Here is a 25,625-nt window from a genome sequence, read left to right on the forward strand (position 1 = left end):
CCCCCCGCCCACTCTTTTCACTTTTAGCTTTCGAACTTTTGTGAACACTTCACCACTCTGACGTAGAATTGCTCAGCGCCGCCCAACCTCATACACAGTCCACCGCCTAGCTTTCATTCACACACACACAAAAACACGAACCAAAAAAAAATCTCTCATCTGACCATCCGCAAAGCCAACACCGTACTTTGCACTTAGGCGCTCTACTGTTGCGTTGTTGTTGCTATTGCTGCTTGTTTTGTTAGCGCTCAAGCTGTTGCCGTCGTCGCGCTCATCGTCACCAAGCAAGCAAACAAAACAGACATAGCAGACAACAACAACACCACCATCCCCACAAGCACCAACACTAAGCAAAACCGACCATTTTTCACACCGCGCTCTCAGTCAGCATACCGTTATGGTGCGCTCGCCCTCACCTACGCTAAGCGCAACACTTCAACTGCGAAGGCAAAACACTGGCGCACTCTTTCCCACCATCAACTGCTGCGCGCCGCATGTCTAACGCTCTATCACTTTTCCACCAACGTGCGTGAATAGCACTGGCACTGATGGCGTCGCGATGAGTGTGAGAATAAGTATTACCCGAGTTTTTGGGTGTGTGCGTCTGTGTGCAAGTGTTTGTTTGCTGGGCGCATTAATGCGTCCGCCCATAAGTAAGCAATATGCGCCATCATCATTCAGAGGCGCGCGTGTGTGAGTTTGATGTTTTTTTGCGCTGCTATCAAATATCTATCGTTTGTTTTCTACATATCTAGTTGTTGTTTGTATTTGTGGTTAGATTGTCACTTGACGTTCACTCTTTGCCTGTGGTAACTGCGACGCGGCGCATGCTGCCAACGCTGACCGCGACTTGTTCACTCTAATTGGAATTAGAGAAGCTTACTCGTTGGTTTTATATGCTCAACTCGTTGGTTGTGCTTCCGACGTTGCCGTGCGCTCTCGCTCGTTAATGTGGTTTGAGTTGAGCGCATTGTTTTGGTGGTGGTAATGGCGGCGGCGGCGGCGGTTGTGTTTGGCGCGCGCATTAGGTGTGCTTAGGGTTTCAGGCGGCGGTGTGGATTATTATGGCAACATGTAAAAACCAATTTACAACTTTTGCAATTTTTTTGTTGAACAAAATGTCTTATCTGACTTTGCTCTTATTTTGCTTTAGTACTTCTTTCTTACCGCGCGCTGCTCTCATCTAACTTATCTACTTTTGCCGCTGGCCAAAAACTTACAATAACAGCAAAAACAAGCGTCAAGTAGTAGCAAACTGTCACCTTAGCGCATCTTCTACTTATTCTTTTCCGCTTATCGCCTGACGGCTAGCACTCAGTGTGAACTTTCTGTTGGTCCGCCTATTGGCTCACTCGGTCACACGCGCCCATTCGTTATTGCTTTCTCTTTCTTGCTTGCGCGCGTACTAACGCAATTGCTCTCAAAGCAGTTTCTTTGAAAATCAAGCGCCAACAACAACGCTTTTGATATTTGAGCATGAGTTGTTGTTATTTTCATGTACACCTTGGTGACAAATTGTTGGCGCAGTGTTGTTGTTGCTCGTCCTTTACTGCTTCTTCTTTTTGCCATATTGTCACACATGCCATCATTATCGGTGTTGTTGTTTTTGTTGTTTGTGTGTGTATGTGTGCCTGCGCTTTGTCGTCGGAAACGGCGCCGCCTTCGTCGCATTCATTCGCACTCTCAGCCGCGCAGACGCGTCTCAAACACACACCTCAAGCTTACGAGTAGATAAGTTTGCGTATGGGTGTGTGCGCGCCTGCCTCTTTGCTTTGCTATGCCTTGGTGTTAATGTCACCAACACGCTGGCGACAGCTGGTCGCTGGTGACAACAAATGAAAACAATAAGTGTGCGCGCAACAACAACAACATTGCGCGCTGCGGCAAGAGGTAGTGGAGGCTCGCTCGGTAGTAGGCGCTCTCTCTGATGTCAACTCTGCGCGTGGATTATTATTGTTATTGTTGCTCAAATACAGCCTGTTGTGGGTGTGCTTAGTGTTTTTATTTAACTTGTTTGTTGTTGTTGATTTCTAATGGATAATCTGTTTGCTTGTCACTTGGGACTTTGCAACAACAGCAACAACAAGGACGCGCGGCCCTCAAAATCAACACTGCGCATCTTCGGCGCTCAAATTACTTGCTTGCTAAGACTCAGCTATAGAATTTGTCACCAAGGTTTGCTTGCTCACTTCGCGACCCCACACTCATCCTAGACCCCCCTTGCTAATGTTTCTCCTTCTTCTCCATTGCCGTTGTATATACTTTTGCAGTCACTGTTGTCATCTCTTTCTTTTGCGCCCATTTTCACGCCTTAAACGCAGCGCCTTTGCTCCACACACACACAAAAAAAAAATTGTCTCCGTCGTCTTCTTCTTCTTCTCGCTTATGCGGTGCTTGTTCTTAATTTTTGTCACTAGCGCGGTTAACATTTGTCGCCATTGCCATCACACTTGGTCCCCCACTCACGCAATGAGTGCCCTTCTTTTCCTATTCCTCTGCCTACACTTGCACTTAGTCTCTCTCTGCCGCTGCCAACGTTCCCAACGTCTCTGCTCTCGTTGCTATTTCTTTTTCTGTGGCTGTTGCTGTTGCTGTCGTTTGTCAACTTCAACGTGTGAGAATTTGTCACCCGATTTGGCGTTGTGTTGTCTTGTTTATTTGTTCTTCTTCAAATGGCGTGTCTGTAGTGACGCTGCTTTTGCTTCTCCATTGTAAAACTGGCTGTTGGACTGCCTTCTCGCCTCTTCGCCCGCAGTCCATATGTTCTGATGTTCTGCACCTCCTTCTCTGTGTTGCCGTTAAATCGCATAAGTAGGCGAGCCTTGCCACCACAGCAAATGTGTTGGAGCGACGGGAATGTCACCAAATCGAGTTGATGCGACAAAATCGTAGCCTATCCTTAAGGGCTGCGCTGCACTAAAATGCCTATAACTTTGAGAGTTTTCAAAGAATTTGCGTGAAATTTCCGGGAATGGTAGCTTGAAGTATGTGCGAAAACTCGAAATTTTAAGAAAGTAGTCAATGCCATAAAGTTTTGGAAGTTATAGGAGATTCTTCAAATCGAAACTGACTCAAGGGAACGTAGGTAATTGCAAAAATGTGGAGGACTGTGGCCGGCAAGTTCATTTCACCTTTCCAGCTAGGCTCCGAAAGCCAGAAATAGCAACTGTACATACCTACTTAGCAGAATTTTAATTATTTTCAATCTTCAAATTTTCTTAAAAATAAAAATATTCCTTTGTTGGCAGTATAGGAGGCGTTCCATACCAAAACGGACGGGGTTCACACTTCATGTGTGCAGTATGTAGCTTAAAACTTGCACTTTATTATACTAAAATTTAATGGGCTGCAAAACTGCATAGGTACTCAAAAAAATTCTAAACAAAGTTTAAAAAATTTTTAAATTTGTTATGTACCTATTTACTAATTTTACTCAACTTCTATGTAAAAAAAATTCATTACTCAAATTATTGTAGAGTGCACCCCACAATATTATACCTAAATATTGCGCAATGCTCAGAGCTACCATTGTGATTTTTTTTGAGATGGCATATTTTCAAAAACTATATTTTTTTATAAAAAAATGTATACGTGAAAAATTTTGTAAAAAAAAAAAAAATTTTTTTAATACTTCATTTCATAGAGAATTTTGATGTGTGATTCTTTTTTTTTATTTTTTCCTCGCCCCGTTCTCGAGATATTTGGAGAACTATTAAATCGATTTGTTTTTGTTTTTGTGCTGTAAAGTTTTTAAAAATGTATTAATCAAGCCCAAATTTCATATTTATTTATTATTTATGTTTATGCATCAACCCTAAAAATTTAAACAAATCAAACACATAAAGTGTGCACCCCGTCCGTTTGGTATGGAACACCCCATAGAGAATTTTCTAAGGCGATTTCACACAAGGTGTTGTCACAGGAGCAGTTGATTTCAAGGCGAATTGCGCCGATTGATAAAATGAAGTGTTTTTTGTAAATTTTTTATGTTCTGATTGTTAGCGTGCATATTATTTGTTATTGTAGTTTTTTTTGTTTTTGTGAAGCTGATATATGAATTCGCCTTGGAATTTGCGAAATGTTCAAGATATTTTGCAATTTCAAATATGTATTATCTGACTTATTTTGCGAGTTATGTCTTATTCATAACTTAAAATATTTAATTTCAAAATTCAGGAAGTTTTTGATTTTTTGCGTTTAGTAGTTTAAATAAAAAACCGCATTATTTTTAAGTTTTTATTTTATTTTGATTTTGACTTGCATTTTGAAGAAGCCTCTGAAAACTTAAAAAATATTTAAATTTAAATATTTTTTTTCTTTTTTTAAACGGCCAAGTTAAAAAAAGCAATTATGAAACTTGTATTTTATTTTGTTTAAATTGTGAACAAAATTTTTAGATATGTTACAAGATTTAAATCAAAATTTAATAAATTAAAATTAACAAAAAGCGCTTTCAACGATTTTTAAAACTAAAATGTATTCTAAATTTAATAAATTAAAATTAACAAAAAGCGCTATCAACGATTTTTAAAACTAAAATGTATTCCCCGCAGATTTGTATTTTTAACAGAATGAGATCACATTGTTTTATTTTTCGAGTATAAAAATATTTTTACCGTTATTTAACGGCAAATTAGTTTTTGAGAACGATAACTCGACCCGAAACAATATATACATAATCGTTTTTTTAATAAAATTTTGATCAGCTTACAAATTGCGACATTTGTTATGACAAAATAAACCTACGCGCCTAAGGAATTTTCAAAGTCTTGAGTAAAAAAATCTAAAGTCTACTTTTTTTTATTTTGATTTAGCCATTAATTGTATAGAACTGCATTTTGAATTTAATTTAATTTTTCCGAATAATATAATTTTACTTAATTTAATAATGCATATCTATTTTCTTTTATTTTTTAAATTTTTTTTTAATTTTCTTATTGTTTTATCTAATATCTATTATTTTTGAAATTTTAGTTAAATATGTATATAGAATTTTATTTTATTTCATTTAATACAATTCAATTGAGCGTTTAACATTTTTAATTTATTTGATCTAATTAAAAAAAAGTGTGTATGGATATATTTTAATTTATTTTATTTGTTGTATTTTATTTAATATCACTCTTCTAATTTCATTCGTTTAATTTGTTATCTAATATTTCTATTTTAGTTCATTATTTCCTATTTTATTTTTTCTTCGTTTTATTGTTATATATATCTTTGAGTTATTTATATAGAACTTTATTTTATTTCATTTATCTAGTACAAATAAATTAAATTTTAGTTTTTTTCTGTAGGTATGTTATTTAGGGCCGTTTCACCAAGTAAGTTTTAAAATTTATCTGCCCTTTAAAGACAAATTTTCTTCTGAAAAATGTGTTTGAAGGGCAGATAAATTTTAAGACCTACTTGAGAAAACGGCCCTTAATAAAATTTAATTTAGTATGTTTTGTATAGTTATGTAAACATGTATCTATGTATGTACATAAGTTTCATACTTTGTTTAAAGTTTAGTTTTATATATTTTATATTAAATATGTAGTTCGAATTTTTCCATTTTATGTTAACCTAAATGAAATTAAATTAGACTTTATCAAGTTATTTTGTTTTTATTTATTTTATTGTTTCCGAGTTTTATTTTAATTTTTCAATTTTTCATAATTTTTGATTTTATTTTTAATAAAGTTTAGTGATTTTATCATTTTGAAATTTTTATTTACATATTTAAATGCATTTTTTTTTTAATTTTTTACATGTACCTTATTTTATCTTGAAGTATTTTTTTTATTTTAATTTTGTTTCGTTTTATTCTTCGTATGTATATATTTTTATAAATTTAGTTAAATTATGTTTTATTTTAGCATTAGTTTATCTGTTTTCATTCATTTCTTCTTAACTTTATTTGTTTATGTAGTGATTTTTAATTTAATTTAATTTAATTTAATTTTTTTTCTCTTTCATTCCTTCTCATTTATTTAAACCCGCATCTGTGCTCTTTTATACATGATTTCCCTTTTCACAGGCCCCATTTAATTCGCGCATTCACGTCAGATCTCCATCATTAACACCACGGCGCACACTTATCGTTAATTCCACGGCTGCATACCTACATACTTCCTTTACTTCATTATCATCACCTTATTATTGTATTTAATTTATTTTATCTCAGCCACACATCGCGGACACACACTCATTCATTCACTCACCCGACACCATCGTCCATCTTGCTGTGTCGAGTCCAGTTACTAGCTATACACACACACACGCGCGCGCACAAGTAGGTGCCTGCGAAAGTAAACACCTCCTCTACGCTGCTGCCGTCACTTCCGCTACCCTTTTGTTGTAATTGTTGTTAGTGTGCCTTTTCAAATGCATACACCATTTGACCAACCGATCGGTGCGGCCCGGCCCGGCCCGGCCCGGCCCTTTTGCTTGTTTCTTTAAGCTACTTTTGTTTTGCTTCTTTTTCAACGCCATCATCACACCATTCTTGACAACAGCCCCACAATAGCAACAACAACAAATGACAGCCCGAGAACATCTTCTTTTTCTACATTTTCCTTTTGGCCAGCAGCAGGTTTCATTTGTGTTAGCTGTTGTTGGTGTTGCTGCTTTCGTTAGCTTTGAAATCGGTATTGCTGTTGTTTGCACTGTTTTTTTGTTGTTGTTGTTGTACTTTATTTTTGTCACCTGCACTTAACACCATAGCGTTGTCTCTTTTTTTCACACTTCATCACGCGCCATCTTTACGCGACGGCGCCAAATTTGTACTCTTAACACGGCCCCAATGTCGTTCTTTTATACATACATATGTACACATGTGTGTGTTGTCGACGTCCGCGTAGTAGTAGTAGGCGTAGTTGTAGTTGTTTTGTTGATGTTGAATGTCGCCGACGCTGACGCAGCTAACACTTTCACACACGCGGCTAAAGATAACTCGCCTTGGTCGGCTACCACTTACCTAAGTGTGAATATGTGTTTGTTTCGTTTACTTTTGGTGTCTTCCATGCCAAGTTAGAGGACAGTGGGTCTGTTTGCAAACGATCAGGAATAAATAATTACAATTTTTCAGAAGATTTTTACAAATAAAATTACTTTGGTGGTACAGAAGAAGAGGTTTTTCTGAAGCGATCGGTAGGCAATTGCAACCCTCCGCGTGTATTTCTCCCCTGCTCCTCATGAAATCATTTGCAGTTCGGAGACGGCAAACACTGTAGGCCACTCCATTTTGACATGTGACAACATTAAGACCATCACAATAAAATAGAGGAGAAGCTCGGGCAAAAAATGGACTAAAATTACTAAAAACATATGTAGGTTTACTGAGATGAAAAAAAACTTAGCATATCAGTCAGGATAAAAACATTACGATTAGCTCTGAATACCTACTACTCACCTTCTCGTATCTGAAGTCAAATTTTGGCCAAAGGGATTCACATAAACTTCTAAATTTTTAATTTTACTGTATGACGATTTTTCAGCCGATTTTTTCTGAAATGATTTAACTACATACATATTAAGTATAAGACTTGTATGTGAGCTCGATTTACGCAATAAGTCTTCCACATTTTGGATTTTCAGCTGCAAACTCAGAACGTAACAGAAAAAATGGCCAGCAATTAAGAGCGGCAAGGAAAGAGCAGGCAACAAATGTAAATACTTCGGGCGAAAAAGTAGTTGAAAGTAGGTTTATAGTATCTTTATGCCGAATTAATATACCATTCTCTTAATTTTGTGCAAAAGTCGTGGAGTGCAAGTTCGTTAAGTTCTCCTGGTCACCCCTTAGAAGCCCTTAAATCTAAACAAATATGTATGTTGAAGCTATCGTTATCCGGCCACTCATAATAGTTCTTGCTCCTTTCAAATGCATAAGGCGAGGCTCAACATCACCTCAAGCCCTTCATGCAGCAGTTTCATGGAGCGACTAAGCAGATTCTAATAATAAAAGCGCAGTAAGTCAACGACGTAGCGTAAACGTAGGTTGACGTACGTAGCAACATATAAAATTTACTGTTGATAGAGAGAGAGAGAAGCAACGGCAACGTCACCGCGATGCGGTGGTGAGTTTTCGTTAACACGCGAATCCCATAAGGTAGATCGTGTCTGCGTCAACCTACGTCTACGTTACGTCGTTGACTGTTTGCACTTTAAGCTTTTGCTGGCATTTAGCCTTGATTTGCTTTTGATATACATAATTATTGATATCATAGCCTAACCTAATCCATATGTACATATACACAGATATGTATATCAGAAATTAGTCGCTGGAGGCATACTGTTGAGAAAGAAGCGATTTTTTTTTTTGTATAAAATAACTTAACTTAACCTTAAAATAACTTAAAGGCCAATAATTTATAAATAAAACTAATTCTGCAAAATTTCACTTTAAGCTAATTATTTAGAAATGACGGCTTTGAATATTCTTATAGAACTTAATGGCATGATACATACTGATTGGATCATTTAAGAACAGCGAAGATCAGAGAGATCTTCTACGAAAAGTTTAAAAAAGTTTCTCCGGCGAGATGTGTTTTGGTCATGATAACGCGCGATAAAGCTTTCTGTAGATTTTTCATTGGCGCAAATAGAGCAATTAAATTATATGAGTATGTATATCAGCGACTACTATAGGGAACTTTTTATCTGAGCGTACAAATATAGAAAGCTTTAAAAAGCTTCTTCCGCGGGATGGTTTTTGGTATGTACTGATTATATTAGCGATGGGCAGCGAGAGCTTTTACTCTGCACGCGACTATACTAAATGTATAGAAAGCTTAAAAGAGCTTTGCCCGCTGGCAAGGCGGTGCCCATCACTGGATTAAATCATTGATGATCAGCGAGCTTTTAAGCTTTAAAACGCTTTCCCATGGGGTAAGATTTGGTGTTGAGTGGATTAAAATTAGAATTGGGCGTAAATGTAATCACACAAGTATTAGTTTTCAGGAAATAGACTTTCGTTAAATCGCTCGGCGTGTTAATTTTTTAAAAATATTGGAAATTTTAGCAGTATTGGTCTCTACTGGCTTTTTAATGCAATTGATGTCAATTGTAGTATATGAGTTTCTACTTCAGATTAATTTTACTTACAGAAAAAAAAATCAACAACTTTATTGAGCTTGAGGCAGTTTTAAATGAAAACTATTGAGGAAAAACAAAAATAAAAATAATAATAATAATAATAAAAAAAAAATAATTTAAAATTGGTAGAAGTGATAGCTATTTCGGAGATCACCACATCTCCATCGATCCAACCGTTAAACCGTGGCTTATCCACTGTGCTAAGTAAGGCGAACTTCAAAGAGAGCAAGGTTTAGTTTAGTTTTCATAAAAAGCGGCATCAAACTCAATGAAGTTGTTGAATATAATTGTTATAATTCCATAAATAACAAAAACAAATACCTAACAGAAAAAAATTTAATCATATTGCACAAGCAAGTTTCGGTAGAAGATTTACTCTATTTTCTATAAGAAAAAAAGTAAAGTTTTCTAGCAAATGTTGCCCCTCGAAAACCCGCTAAATGAGATTGGGCATAACTTATTAATGTTTTAAATGTTCATTTTGGAGGTAAAGGGAATCGTTTCGGGACGTCTTAAAGACTTCAAATCACTGAAATAATTAATGAAATTTTGTTTTCAAATGCTTGATTGCTATTCTGCGACATTTCGACACAAACATTTTTTGATATTTTTCACTTTTTACTATTTCTCTTTTATTTGTTTTAGACTGGTTATTAATAATTTTAATTTACTTATATATTTTTCATAAATTCTTTCTATAAAATAACGCGTTCAAATTTATGCTCCTAGAAAAATCTCGCAAAACCACTGTTGCACACTTATCACACTTCCAATTGTCACACACACACACACACACACACGCGCGCAAACACATTCCTACGCACAGCCAACACGAGTGCAGCGTTTGCGAATGTGACAAAACCAGCACCTACACCAATACAATCATAAACGGCTCAGCAAAGCTCAGCACCACCTACCTTAGCGGGTTCCAAACACCGCATCCTCTCACCCACACATACATATGTATGCAAGCAAAGCTGCGAGGGCCGTTCAATGACTTGGACAAGCAAATGAGCGAGCGAACAAGCACACTCGCATACATATACATAGCGCAGAGTAGAAAAAATATGCAATGTTGTCGCCAGAAAGTGCGAAATTCATGCCCATACTGCGCTGCTACTGATTTTTTTTCTAAACTGAGTTTTTGCTTTTACTACGCTTGCCAAATTTTTTATAATTTTTTTTTTGGGGTTTTCTTATGCCTTTTGTCATTGCTGCTGGTGTCACCAGTCTTGTTAGCCCTAACGCTTTTTTTAACGCAGTGCTGCTGAGGGACGACGACGCGTTCTAAGCCGGCAACTTACTTGCGCGCACTGTCTCTTATTGGAATTGGCGAGTAAGACCAATACACATACACATGCGACGCGCACACATGTTTAACCACAGCCGCCGCAGCCACAGCCATACCGGTTTCTGATTACGATTTCAAACCCATCGCTTGCTCTTTAACAACGTCTCTTTCTGATTGTAGCTACCTTCTCGCAGCGCGCTGCTTCATCGGTGTGTGCGCGTGCTTCACAGTCGGCGCTTTTGTATATGTATTGCACCTACTCGCTGTTAGCTCAGCTTTTTGCAGCGCTAACCATCATCCGCTGTTTGTTTATTTGGCTCGTTACTCGCTACTAGTCTGCGCTCAGCTGCGTGCTCGCTTGTGTGTGTGTGTGCCCGGGTTGCATTTGTGTGCAGCGCTGCCAATTCGTTTGCACGCCTGCCAAGCGCTCTAGCGCTCTACACTCTCCTGCCGCGGCGGCTTCGCTAGCAGCCATTCGAGACTGGTTTTTGGGGGGTTGCGCCGCTTCGGCGAGTATGTGTATTTTCCAGTTTGCAAGCGACCGGCGTGTAGTGCGTATCTCGGCTGCTAGTGTGTATATTGAACGTTTGCGTAGCGTTTTTTTTTCGCTGTGCGACCAATTCGCCTTCAAAATTCTTACTCGATTTAACGTGTGTGCAGCATAGGTAGCTCGCTTTGGTCGTCGTCGTTGTGGTCGTTTTCATAGAAAATATATTTTGTTTAGCCGGCGATAAAACTCTTTTGAGAAATAGCTTTCTCGACGAATTTTTCGTGTGCTGTGTTGTTAAAGATTGTGTAAAACATAGGTGAGGGAGTTTTGTAAAAGTTTAAGGTGAAAAAGTTGAAGGAATTTTGTGTTTAGCAGCATTGGGACGGCTGTGCCACAGCTAAGGCGCAAAGCCGCCGGTGTTGCGATGAAACATCGATTCGCTCGCTGCGCGAAAACAAAACGTGTGAAGAGTACAAAATCGAAGCGCAGATAATTTCAATGAGAATTTGACTAATTTTTAACTTTTAATTTGCAGCAAAATTATTGGAGCTGCAAGGGGAACGGACTGAAAGTTCACGGCGTGGCAGAAAAATTAGCAACGCTTAAAAAAAAGTGAATTATGCACCGCAAGTGAATAGCAAATGCCTAAACTAACTGAAAACTTTCAAATAGCGAAGAAATTGAAAAAAAAAATATATATATGTACATATTTTTGTGTTATCTAATATTAAAAATTTTTTAGTGGAAAAGTGCAATTTGTATATGCAAACTAACGCGCAAAGTAATGAAAAGTGCAAGTAAGGCAAACAAATTTGGATAAAAACAAAAAAATTAAATTTTACTGGGTAAAAAAATTTCCAAATACGAAAAATGGCGTACTAGCTGAGCAAAAAAGTATACCAGCAGCAAAAGGAAATCGAAGAAATGGAAAAAACTAATTTCTGCGTTTACAAAACGGCATAACTGTGCAAAAATATTTTGCTTTAAACAAAAAACTTAGGTTAATTAAGGTAAACAACATAACGGAGCCAAAAAAGTGTTTGTGAAAAAACATAAAATTAAATCTGAGTGCAGCAAAAAGCAATAAAATGCTGAACCTATTTTTTAAAACAAAAAAACCTAATTTTAGTAGAGTAAAAGTGCGGCAAAGTGAGCGTAAAGAGCATTAGAACAACAATAACAATTCAAAACAGCTGTTACAACAACAAAATTGTGTAAAAAATCAAAAGCAAGTATGTAAATAAACGAAAGTATGTAAATAAAATTAATAAGAATTTGGAAAAATTTATAAAAATTATAATTCAACCACAAACAGCTGCAAAAACTCACTTTAGTTGCCGCAGAATTGCCGTTTACATTTGTGCAACAAAGATTTTCCAAAAGAAGTGTAAAATTTAAAAAGAAATCTTTTTTTTTTTAAGCAGCAGCAGGGAGCACGCGTCAGGCTAGCGCTAAAAAGAAGTGAAGCAAACAAGCGGAAGCAGGCGCTGAAAGTAAAAATATAGAAATTCTTAAAGCTAAGTAAATTTTTTGAAAAGCGCTTGAGCGGCTTTGCAGTCGAGCAGTAGAAACGCGCGGCCTAGAGCAACATTCCGAGGGCTCTGATTTTGATTTAAGAAGGAGAACAAATTTTTGTGGTCTAAGGTGGCACTGAAAGTTTGCGCCCTCCTGCTCCAAGCTGCTCCGTGAATTTGCTAGTGCGGCGCGCCTAATTTTGTTTTAGCGCTTTTTGCCTACGCTGTTGCTAGAAACGTGTAATGTAATGAGATACGACGTTCAAGAGTTGCTTCATCAGTCTGCTGAGGATCCATTCGCTCGATTCGCAAATGGGATGGCATATCATCCATTTCTGCAGCTCTCCCGACCCACTGACTTCAGCGTGTCGTCGCTGTTGACGGCCGGCACGCAACAAGCACAACAGGCTAGCACCGCTACCGCTACCGCCGCCGCTGCAGCAGCCGCAGCCGCAGCAGCCGCCGCGGCAGCTGGTGATTTGAGCATTGGTGGCGGAGGTGGCAACGCGAATACCGTATTGAGTGCGGCTACCTCACCCGCACAGCCACATCAAGCGCATCAGCAACAGCAACCGCCAAATACACCCACAAGCGCTGCGGCATTATTGCAACAACAGCAATTGCAATTGCAACAGCAGCAGCATCATCAGCAACAACAGTTACTTTGCGGTGCTGGTCAAGCCTCACCGGTTGGTGGTCAACAGCCGCCACTGCTATCGCCTGGCAGCAATAATAATAACAACAATAGTAGTAGCAATAGTATCGGCAGCAAGTCGAGTAGCAATAGTAACAACAATAACCGCCACACGCCCACCAACACCTCCAACACAAATAACAACAACAACGATCCTCAGAGCAGCAACAATAATTTGTCGTCGCACGCGCACGCGCACGCGCATCCACAGCCACAGCAACAGCAACAACAACAGTCACTAGCTCATCCAGCGTCACATTTAACCTCGCCACATTTGTCGCCGCATCAGCAGGCGCCACCACCGCCACTGCCGCACGCGACGCATCCGCACGCCCATCCCGCACAACCGCCAGCGCCGCACCAGCATCCGCATCACTCGCCGGTGCCGGGCCATCACGCTTTGGGACCACACCTGCCGCAACAGCCGTACTTTCCAGCGGCCGCGTTAGCAGCGCTCGCCGGCAGTCCAGCGGGTCCACATCACGGTCTCTATCCCGCCGGTCTGCGTTTCCCGCCACATCATCCGCACGCCCATCATCCGTTGGGCACACCCTACACCACCGCCGAGGACGTGGTGCTCGCATCGGCTGTGGCGCATCAGTTGCATCCGGCGATGAGACCGTTGCGTGCGCTACAACCGGAGGACGATGGCGTCGTCGACGATCCGAAAGTGACGCTGGAGGGCAAGGATCTGTGGGAAAAGTTTCACAAGCTGGGCACGGAAATGGTGATCACCAAGAGTGGACGGTAAGTGAAAGATTTTTCAATTTTCATACAAATTAAGTGAGATCCACTGTGAGAGTGAAATTTGAGAAGCGATGAGTTAGTGAAAAAGTAATTTACTGCTCTAAGGCTGTGAAAGTGTCGAAAGTATTGCTTTGTGATCTTCAAACCCCTGAGAGATGGTGCATAGAAATTGTGCTTTCCAACTTTGAAATAACCCTTTAACGCCAGTCCTCTGCGCACACTTTTTTTTTGTCACCGCTTCGCACACTTAACTCCCTTCAACAACACACCTCATTGTGCCGTCGGTAAATGGCGTTCTTCGAAAAAGTTGATCGTGTTTCAGAGGCTCGCTTTGAGATGGCGTGAATTACTCACAATCATATGTGTGTACATATTTGTGTGTTCATTCACCTTCCTCCTTCCCCCTGCTGCTGCCTACTGCCATCAGCATCAACAACAACCCCGCCGTGTGTTCGTCAATGCAAATGACAGCCGGTATGCACAGCGGCAATATGGTGGTGAAGGGATGATGATGTTGATGTTTGATGAATAATGCATTTTATATAAGAGGTGATTTGTACACACAAGAAAAATGATTAATCAGAGTGTAGTTGATTGTGAGGATACATATTTACAAATGTGTGTGTCTGTGAATTTCTATGCGAATAAGTGCAGCAATTGTCTCGAAGTGTGTGGCGAAGAATGCCGAGATACTGTCTAAAAATTCCGTGTACAAGCTCAATGAGTCAAACGATGGGGCTTTGTTCGAAAATGCAGTCCAACAGCTGGCTCTTTTTGAGAAAAAAAAAGTTCTGAAATCAAGTAAAATGCCGTCTATTTCTGTAGGAGTGCTTCAGCGGCTTTCGGCTTAGCAACTTCAAAGTGTTGGTAGTAGGGATCTTAGTTTTTTTCTTGATTTGTACGAACACGGAATTTTCGGGATCGCGTTTATACAATCCCGCAATTCCGGGATTAGTCTCGGGTTTAGATATTCATTATTTTTCAATAGTTTAAAACGAAAAAATTGCATCAATATTGTTTGAGAAGCTCTCCTCCCATATAATAAGTAATATATAGTTTGAAACCTAATTTTTTATTTAAAGCAAAAAATATTTCATTAGTAACAAAACAAGAGACAGAAATTAAATGTATACGAGTTTAATGATTCTTAAGCGTGTACCAGCTCGATGCAAAAAAAAATTTAAGTCAACAGATGTAATGGCAGATATAAAAGAAATGATTTATTGCAACCAGTTTTGTCTATATTTCTTAATGTTTAATTTTTTTTTAATAAAAGTTTACCTCATTTTATATATAATTAACTGCATATAAATGTGCATTTCAAAATTTGTACAAAAATTATAAAAACGCAAAAATTTTTAACCAAGATTTCAAACCTTCACACAGAATTTTTAAAAAAATAGGTACGCAGTTTTATAGCGCATTAAATAATAGTACGATAAAGTGCAAGTTTTAAGCAGCTGAAAAATACTGTTGATTTTTGGAAATTTGTTTTTACGATGCTGGGCATTTTCTTCCATATAAACAAATTGTCGAACATATTTTGTTGGCAGAAAATGTGTGATACCGCCAGCAAAAAAAAAAATTAAATTAAAATTATAAAAAATCGAGTGTATTTTTAGCCACTTGAAATTTCTACTTTATCCTTCTGTAATTTAATGGGCTATAAAATTGCGTACCTAAAATTTTTCTAAAAATTCTGAAATTTTGGTTAATATTTTTGCATTGTTATAATTTTCGTACAAATTTTGAAATGCACATTTATATACAGTTAATTGCATATAAAATGCGGTAGACTTTTATAAATAAAAAAAAAATATTAAGTAGACAAAAGAAATATAGACAAAACTGGTTGAAATAAATCGTTTCTTTTATTTCTGTTACTACAAACTTAAGTTTTTTTTTTGCATCGAGCTTTTTCCCACAAAATATTTAGGCGGCCGGTTCATCGATCCGAGGAGTAAGTACACTGTCACTATTCACGGACTTGTTCTCCTAATAACCCCATTCATTCGCATGTTATAACTCCTTTTCACGTGCCGTGGTACCTATTTTCATAGAAAAGTATTCGAAAAAGCAGGCACCCGCATAGTCTATCCAGTGTTGCCATTTTGGAGCTTTTGGGGCTAGATTTAACTCTTTATTTTTCTATTTAGCTCCGAAAATTGGGTTTTAGCTGTTTTCAAATTTATCTAGCACTTTTTAGCTCCAAAAAGTTTTAGTTGTATTTGGTATATATAAGCCAAAATTTAAGCGTTGATAAAATGTAAAATTTCGAGGTGCAGTGTATCCACCATAAATCCTGGATCTAGGTTAAAGTATTCAAAAATTTATTAGAAGAAGATCATTTTGTGGTAGCGGATTTTGTTTTACCTTACTAATTTTACCTTTAAGGAGAGCTGGAAGTAAAACTTTCCAGAAAAATGTTGCGAAAAAATTATTCAATTTAAATATCTGAAATTACAGACTTTAACAGTTTGTAAAGAATTTTTATTTCACTGTTATAAGTGCCATCATAGCAACGAATTCGTAATATATGCACCTTATTTTGATTTTAAACGATTTTTTCAGCACTTAAACTTATAAAATTCGTTTTTATTAAAATTGCCGAAAATGTAAAAACAACCTGACGTCAATAAATGGTCAACCAAAACAAAAATATGTAGCAATTCATTTTAGCTACTATTAGTATTATTTAGCTCTTTTTAGCTCTTTTTTTCGACCGTTTTAGCTCCAAACGAAATTTTTCTCTGGCAACACTGAGTTTATCTCAGTTAATAAACCTTTTTTAGGTTACCTCTCAGCCCAATCAGGAAACTTTTGTCTTTGGTGTATACATATGTATTGTTCCAGAAGCCTAAAGCACTCTTTTCGTTGAATGCTTCAGTAGAAATCGTCCGTAAAAGGATAAAATCAAAGGACATTTTTTATTTCATATTTCGTCAGGAGGCGGTTTGAGCAAAAAGTTCACATGAATTCACTCACGGTTTGTCTTGGTTTGGTAATAAACCTACCCCCCCAATTGGTATTTTACAACTAAGAAGTACGTTTCTAAGTCTAGTAATGTCCGGGTGTTTTGAGAGGTACGCCCTCTTCATGCTGTTACTTTTCAAGGAAAACGGGCTTTTTATCTGGCCTGAGCCAGATAATATAATGTGGCTGCTTCTTATTCATCGCCTGCCGTTCTACTAGGGTAGAAGTGGCTTTAAATTCTTTACGAGCGTATTGGCCCTGCAATGCTTGTGGGACTAGTGTTTCGGGTGTAACTACGCTGCCGAAACGTTCATTGAGTATTCCTCTCTGAGTGCTGAATCGGTGATATGAAAAGAGTACGTGTTCCGCATCTTCTATTTCCTCAGGGCCACAGTAGTCGCAGTATGTATAGCTTTCATGTCCAAAGCGATGGAGGCAGGCCTTAAAGCATTCATGCCCGCTAAGGACTTGTGTTAGGTAGAAATCTACCTCGCCGTACGATAATGTCATGTGTCCACATTTTCATTGTGATCCGTCTCTAAACTTACTTAAACGCCTTCGGAAATTTTTTCTTTGAAAGATGGTTTGACTTAATAGTTATCTATGTAGTTGGCTATAGACTATCTTTTTTATAATTGTACAAAGCAAGTGTATTCTTGAAGTAAAATTCTTCGAGTGAAATTCTTCACCTGTCATGGTTTTTAATTTTGTTATTACATTTAACATCACCTGATCCCAAGCCTGATTAATTTGTATCTTTTGTTTCTCCTTCGGTGTAGTGATTATTACACTTAGCTAGTATGGGTATAGGTTCCTCATTTCTTTGTTACTATTGTTTTTCGATAATTTCCTTGCTTGGTTGCTGGTTAGAATGGCGATTAGTATTTCTCGATAACTTTCCTATTTCCTGGTTAAAATATGTTGGTATTTCTCCATAGTTTCGTGGTCAGATTAGCATTTCGTGATAAATGCATCGTTTTTTGGTTAGAATAGATTGATATTCCTCGTCTTCTTGTTACCAATAGTTATTGGTTTTCCTCGATGGTATAGTGGTTATTGTACTCGCCTGACAAGCGACAGCTCGTGCCGCACATTCGCCGCAGTTGTACCACAAATTATCTGATGTTTAAAGATGCGCTGTAGTTCTGTTTCTTCGCCGAGTTTATACGGGTAAATTTGATTGCACAAACCCGACCCACGTGAGATAGCGTACTCTTCGATCCCTTGGTTGCATTCAAGCTAAAGTGAGAATTTAATCGATTCTTAAAGATGCTTTTATAAGGTCTTCTAAGTTATCCACTTATCTAGAACTTATTTTAAGTTTTCGATATCAACACCTTGTTTCCTTGGAGATCTAAAAATAGGGAGAGTATAGGCAAATATTTAGTTTCTTTTCCGACCTCTGAGTTCTTGTATGAAATGGTCGCAGTAAGACCACTTTATTTTGGATCTCGTATTTAATAAGTTTCTTTATCATTATTTGAGGATCTTTGATATAAGTACTTAACAAAGCGAATATTTTTTATTAACGTAATTCCATTATGCAGTTTTTAGAACGTTCGGAATTTCTTGGCTCTTCTAGAGCATGCGTCGCCTATCATACGAATGCTCCATACTGTGTAGAAGAAGACGAAAGCTCATGGGTTTAGGATTTATCGAAGACCTAACCGACATACCTGATTTAGGCATACGGGAATTTCTGGGTTTTGCGAAATCCACACGATGGTTTGAGTGGAAGGGTTCGCGTGGTATCACAACGCGTTCAAAATCTAAGGGCCTGGGTGTGCTAACGGGTGACACTCGCAGTCAATTAAACCTAACATAACCTAATATTACCTAGAGCTTTTAGATCAGGTCTAGGCTTTAACTCTATAACAGTATTTCAGTCTGTGCTTGTCCATATCAATTGTACAAAAAAAAGCTTAAAAAAGTTCTGCAAGCGTACATGGTAATGCTCACCGCTGATTTCATGTCTATTCTACCGAGCTTTTGCCTTTTTACCAAAGAAAGTCTCTAAATAAAGTCATTGTGATCAGATAGAGATTTTACTCTGCATAGGGCCGTTCAAATTCTATTTAAAGCTGCTCACACGGGAAATGTTGTGCTCATGTTTGTATCAAAACAGTTTCTGTTTAAGCCAAAAATGATTAGAAAGTGCTTTTACGCTATGTGCGCCCTGATCTAATAAAAGCTTTAAAAAGCTGCTACCACCGAATAGTACGTTTAATTGTGACTTTATAAAGCCCGCAACGACTAGAGAGAGCTTTTACTTCATGATTGCTTACATAAAGTCTAACGGAAGTCTTTAAAAGCTTCTCTCACGGGACTCATTTTGAATCAAAAAACCCTCTACTTAAGCCAACAAGGGCTAAAGGGAGCTTGGACTATATAAAATCAACCGGAAGCTTTAAAAAGCTTCCACCACCGCATATAATTTAGTCGTTACTAATTTAGCCCGAAGCGAAAAGAAAGAGCTTTTCCTTTGTGTCATGTAAAATCTAACAAAAGCTTTTAAAAGCGTTTACATTGGATATACTTTGGTCGTCATCTCAAGGTGCACACTGGTGCCTAACTTGGTGTAAATTTACGAGTTTCGGTATAAATCTGATTAATTGTACAAAAATTCCCAAATTTACACCTAGTTATACATCGGTGTGCTACTTGAGATTTTATCAAAGAAATTTCTATTTCAGACACTAACGACTAGAGAGTTTTCACGCTCGTTGTGCCCACATACAATTTATTGAAAGCTTGAAAAAGCTTGGCTAGCCCGATTATTTTAATTCTTTTAAGCCCAATATTGGCCTAGTAAAAGGGTAATCAAGACCACCGGATAAGCTTTTTAAAGCTTACTATTGGTTATATATGGATGCCCATACAGTAGAAGTGCTCTCTGAGCATATATTATTAGCTTATTTTATTTCTTGCTTCAAAAAATTCTTTTTTGAGTCTTTTTTTCAAAGTTCTTTTACGAAGCTTCTCTCTCTTCATCAATTTTTAATCTTTGTTGTCTTCTAAAGGGTTAAGACTTGTTTTACAACTACTCTGCAAATTCATACAAATTTTTTGTTAAGGATCGACATTTTTCTATAAATTTATTTAATTTTTTTTCTTTTGATAAGAAAAAAATGGCGCAGCAGCTCAACTGTCATAATCTAGTTAACCTAAAATCCGCCAGAAACTAGAAAAAACCAGATAAAACCGCTCCCAAGCAAACGTGGCAGCATATATTTACTCAAGCGATTTGCAAAAAAAAATAAATAAGAAATTTGCACAGTTCATGGCCAACTGCTGTCTGTTTGACTAGCAGCAACATAATCTCCATGGCCAGATAAACGAAGCAGCAAGTCAATTAAGGAGTTTAATTTTGGGCAGCCGCGCAAAAAAAAATGAGTTGACCTGTGCAAAATTAGCTTAACCCTTAGAAATGTTGTTTACTGTCAGTGTACTTGAATGCAAAGATAATTAATTTCGCTGATTCGCTGTTAGCTCGCATTATCTTGCACTTGCATAATTTTAGCTGCCAGGTTTTTATCAGCTTTACCGTTGGGATGACTTCACTTTCGCTTTTTCTACGAGTACTCGAAAGTGTAGCCGCCGTAGCTCGTTTGCAGCTGTTGAGCTAATATTTAAATATTTGTTAAAGTATTTTAATTTATAAGCTTTCGGTGAGTTCTCCTAGCATTTGTGTGCTGTTTTATTTAAATTTTTTGTTGTCGTTTTTGCTTGCTCAAGAATGTCATTTTTGCAACAGTTTACTCACTTGAATTACAATATATTTGGTGCGCACAAACAGTAAACGAGATTTTTAATCTTAATTTGCGTGCAGTTTTAATTTTGTGCTATTTTTGTTCGATTTTTATTAAACAGCGCGAAAAGACAGATTGTCGCCGTTAGTTATGAAAGTAATGTTTGTGCGAAAAAAAAGTAGAGAAATAAACGTGAAAATGCGAAGTGAGTAAATTATTAAGCAGGAAAGCAAATATGTAGATAAATGTGTGCAAAAAAAGTGAAGATAAGTGAGATAAATAAAAGTTGTTTGCAGAAAAAATGTTAATAAACGTGCAAAAATTTCGGAGGATATGCAAGTAAAATGAGAAGAAATTTTAAATGACGATACAATTAGATTAAACTTAAAAAAAAAACGCGTGGTGGGTGGGCAAAATTTTTTTTTTTATAAAATTTTAAGTTAAAAAGTTAACGAATTTGAAATAAAAAGTTATAAAAATAAAAGTTTTTAAAACTAAGTATATATACTGAAAAATTTAAAAAATTTTTTCAAATAAAAAAAAGTTGTCAAATAAAAATTTTAAATCTTCAATTTTCAGTCTTTTGTATGCTGCAAGAAAAGAACATTTTAATTCGTTTAAAAATGAGACCTGCAGAAGCCAAAAAAGGCGTTTCATACAAATTTTATATTTAACTTTTTTTGTAATGTTTTTAAGCGGCCGTGTTTTTGGATATCTGGTAATTTTTTTTAGAGAAACTGCTAACATTATCACCACCAGTTTTGATTAGTGTGAGATCTCCATAAAAATTTAAAATTTTTCAAATCGCCATTTTCTTCCAATAGCGAAAAATTTACCTAATAAACCCTGCTCCTCAAAACTCTAAAAAATTAGTGAAAGCAGGAGAACCTAAACAGCTGCCAATAACGCTCCCTGGCATACAGGCAATCCATATGAGGATTTGCGGTATTCAGATGGATCAAAAATTGGAAATAGTAAAACAGGGTTGATATATTTAAGCCAAACAGCGAAAAATTTTTACCAATGGGCATCTACCCAAACATTTTTTCATGCAGAGATTTATGCCATAGAAATTTGTGGCCTTAGAATGTTTTAGAATGCTTAAAAATGCATTGAGTATATCAGGTCGTTTAGCGTCAGGTAAAAACGCTTTTGGAGCCAAGAATACAGACCTACTGGGCTGGGTATCGCGGCATGAAAGACATGAATGTAACGTAGTACTTGCACTCCATGGTTCGGAAACATTTTATGCGCTGACCAAAGCACATACAAGGATACAACAACTGGGTAAACAAAAAAGGCGATCTATTGCATATCCAGAGTAGAGGCATGCTAAGCGGCTTTAGAAAATTCTTAGTTTAGATAAAGAGGACCTCCAAACTCTCAGTGGGTATTTCAGGGATCACTGCTCCCTTCGCTATCACCTCAGTAAAATAATAACATAATCTCTGTGAATGTGTTGCTCTCCCCACAGGCAGACTTGTTCACATACATAGCTTCATTTGAAATTTGGACTAAAAAACCCACGGAAGTGCCAGCTTAAAAAAGTTTTGAGAATATTTTGGATTAAAAAGGTGTATTTTCGACCTCTATTAATCGCTTAATGTAGGAAAATCTTATATCTATATTAATTTAAGTCCAAAATAATTTTAAATTTCAAAAAATTTACAATTATTGAAAAAATCGATAAGAAATCGTACAAAAATTTGTATAAGTTTCTTAAAAGTTTACAATTGCTTTTTTATAAATTTGAAAAAAAAAAATAAAATCAAAAGTTGGTGTAATAAAACATATTTAAAATACGTGAAGAACTACAAACTTAAAAAGTAACTAAACAATTTAAATTTTAAAAGTACATAAGTTTAAAATAAGTTAATTAACATTTTCTAACGTAAAGAAAAAATGAAAAGTTAATAAGAGCAAAAAAATTTACTTAAAATAAAATTCGAGAAAATATTAAAACATGTAAGAAAAATTGCAGATTAAAAACAAATATATTAAAAAGTTATATAAATTATAAAAACTTAAAAACTAAATTGACTAATACCATGTTCTGACCGACATCGAAAACATGTTTTCGTTGCTAAAACTGGTTTTCGACCTAAAACTTGTATTTTCGTCAATGTAAAATCTGTCAAACCAAAACAAGTTTTCGCTGAAAACTACTTGAAAACTCACGTTCCACTCAATCCAATCGGTGTCTGCACTAGTTTTTTTCGATTATTTATCGAAATGGAAGTCATATTTTATCATCTTTAATACGCCATTTCGGATTTATTGTTAATTGGCTGACCAAAATAAAATAAGCATGGAAGTAAAAGCTTGTTAATGAAAAGAAATTGAAGGAAAAGTATTTTGGTTTTGTATTTGTGCAGCAAAACTGTAAACAAAGGATGTAAGAAATATCAACGAAAACACCAACAGTCGGTGTGAACAGCCTTCAGCCCACAATCCCAAAACTCATTTTCAAGGTGTTTTCGTTGTCGGTCAGAACATTGTATAAAGGGCAAGGACCCGAACTTTTATCAATTTTATAATTAAAGTCGTTAGAAAAAAGTTTTTTTTGGACTTTTATTTTATTTGAAATAAAATAATTTTGTATCAAATAAAAGAGGACTAAAATATTTAAGTAAAAAAAATTGTTTAAGTAAAAAACAAAACCGACTCCAATTTTCAAATAAAAATTATCGGATCTAAACAAAATTAGTATGGGACCACACTTTCCGATGAAAAAAGAATTATCGAAATCAGTTAACGTGGTTCAAAGTTTTGCGGTAACATACATACAAATTATTTGATACCAAATTTGTTTAAATTGGATAAGCAGTTTGTTTATTATTAGGAAAGGACTTTTATTTCGGCCTTAAACAATATTTGGCCAAGTTTAAATGTTATTACTGGACTACAAAACTAAAAGTCCGGATTTTTCAGTTATTATTGGACTTTTTCCTAAAAAGTTCGAAATATAAAAAGAGTCTAGGATTCTTATCTAGTAGGTCCTGGGATCAAGGGAACATTGATAATTTTCTTCTACGACAATATTTTGCCGTGGAGTTTTATAACATCGAAAAAAATAACTGTTATTTTCGGTCGCTGCTAAGGGCCGTTTTTCGAGTTGGTTTTAAAATCTATGCCCCTTTTAAATTTATCTGCTGTTTGAAGAGCAGATAAATTTTAAACCTACTTGAGACAAGGGCACTAAGAAACTATACAAAAAAAATGTAAACCCAACTAAAAATATAAGAATATGATAAACTAAAATTTTACATAACAAAAACTTATTTTAAAAATTGATAATTGTTATAAAAAATACACTTTATAATTTGACTGGAAGAACAAAATCAATACAAATCCAAACCCTAATACTTAAATCAAAAAATTAAAAAAAAACGAAAAATCTTAAAATATATATTAAAAAACATTTAAATCAAAAGAAAAAAACCTAAAAGTCCTTAATGTTAGAAAAAGTTAAATCCTAAAATTTTAAGAAATAGAAAAATGCAGAATTGGACAGAAATAAAAAAACATCCCTAAATAATTAAAAAATTATAAAAAAATGCATTTAAAATTTAAACAGTATCTAAGTTTAAAAAGAAAAGTAGTGGAATAACAAAAGTAATTTTAATATAAAAATGTAAACGCGAGAAAATTAAAAAAAATTTGAACGTTTTAAATAAAAAAGTAAAATATAAGTAAACGGAAAAACATAAAAAATTGTATGTCTGTAAAAAAATTAAAAAAAAAATTAAAAACTTTGGAAATAACACTTAAACCCTCTTTGTTCATTTTGTGAATCAAAGCGATTTTAAGCTCAATTTTCTTTTCAAATACAATTTTAACATTTTTTCCCTCGCTACCCGCTTCCAGTGTATGAATTTAAAAGTTATTAAAAAAAAACTTAGTGGATTGTATTTTCTAATACATATTTTAATTGTAGGCACCTCATTGATTTCGTTCGTTTCGCCAATCGCTAACTGTTGGCGAATCGATGGCGGCTAAAATAAACTAAATACACATGGTAATTTTATGACCCGATTTTTTTTAAAGGAGAGTTTGAATATTAAAGAAAAATTAAAAAACTTTGGAATTCAAAAAAAAAAACTTAAAATTATTGGCAAACAAATTTTGATACTAAGAAAAGTGAATTTTGGCGATAAAATAAAATTAGAATTGTCAACAATTCAAAAAATTAAATTTTTCTAAAAAATAGATTGAACACGAAAAATATCCGTTAACGCGCCTGTCAAACTCCTCTACCGCCTTGGCAATGTGCCGGGCTGTCTATTAACTGTTCGTAAGCCCGCCAGCCGTATTACTTGCTATATGAACATAGATGTTTATATACGTATACATATGTATGTGGTCTTCTCTTCCCCGTTGACGCGCCATTAAAACACACACAGCTGTCCGTCAATGGTCAAGTCTCCCCCTCTCAGCCAGCCACTGTCACTCTACATGCCACAGCCTGTCCGCTTTGCTGTCTTTTTAGTCGACTGTCTGTCCATCATTGGTACATATGTATGCATGTATGTATATACATATATGTACATATATGCAATGAAAGTGCAGGTGTGTGTGTGTGTGTGTGTGCTAGTGGCTACTTTGCTATTTGCAACAATTATCGCACCCAGAGCTTGTTGGCACAAAAGTGTTGGCAATTGTTGAGGCGGTTCTACAAACGTATGTACTTACATACTAAAAATATGTGTATGTTTCAAAGGTATTCACAGGCGTTTCAAGAGAGCAGCGCTGTGGCGGGAGTAGCTAGAATAACAATTGCAACAACAACTTGGTATTGCTTCTACGAATTTTATTAAAACAATAATTGTAGTTGTATGCACTTGTGTGGTACTTGCCGCGAGCGCGCAAATGACTTTCAAGTGCATGACAACAACGACAACAACAACAACAACCAATTCAGCAACAATAGCAAATTTATACTTTAACAACGGTGTAACGGTGATTTTTGTTCCATTAACTTTTTCGCAGCGCTTGCACATTTATGATTTGATTGTTTTATGTACATAAGTAGTAGTGAGGGTTGTTATTGTTGTTATTCTTGCTCTTGAGCGCATTTTTAATTACCTCG

The 25,625-nt window shown here is 36.2% G+C and overlaps 1 protein-coding gene across 7 annotated transcripts in view; it reads left to right on the forward strand.

The window, feature by feature from the left end:
* LOC118748757 (optomotor-blind protein) overlaps positions 1 to 25,625 on the forward strand; it is a 341,761-nt gene that overhangs the window by 35,495 nt on the left and 280,641 nt on the right. For 3 of the 7 annotated variants that reach the window (XM_036483415.1, XM_036483414.1, XM_036483413.1), the window contains exon 1: positions 10,889 to 13,814. In XM_036483415.1, the coding sequence (XP_036339308.1) occupies positions 12,622 to 13,814 (1,193 nt within the window). In that variant the 5' untranslated portion in view covers positions 10,889 to 12,621. Of the gene's footprint in view, positions 1 to 10,888; positions 13,815 to 25,625 lie in introns of those variants that run through there. The other 4 variants (XM_036483408.1, XM_036483411.1, XM_036483412.1 and 1 more) reach the window with 4 other exon arrangements.

The sequence above is a fragment of the Rhagoletis pomonella genome, unplaced genomic scaffold (assembly GCF_013731165.1).
Source record: "Rhagoletis pomonella isolate Grant_MI unplaced genomic scaffold, Rhpom_1.0 Rhpom_scaffold_00013, whole genome shotgun sequence".
Lineage (NCBI taxonomy): Eukaryota > Metazoa > Arthropoda > Insecta > Diptera > Tephritidae > Rhagoletis > Rhagoletis pomonella.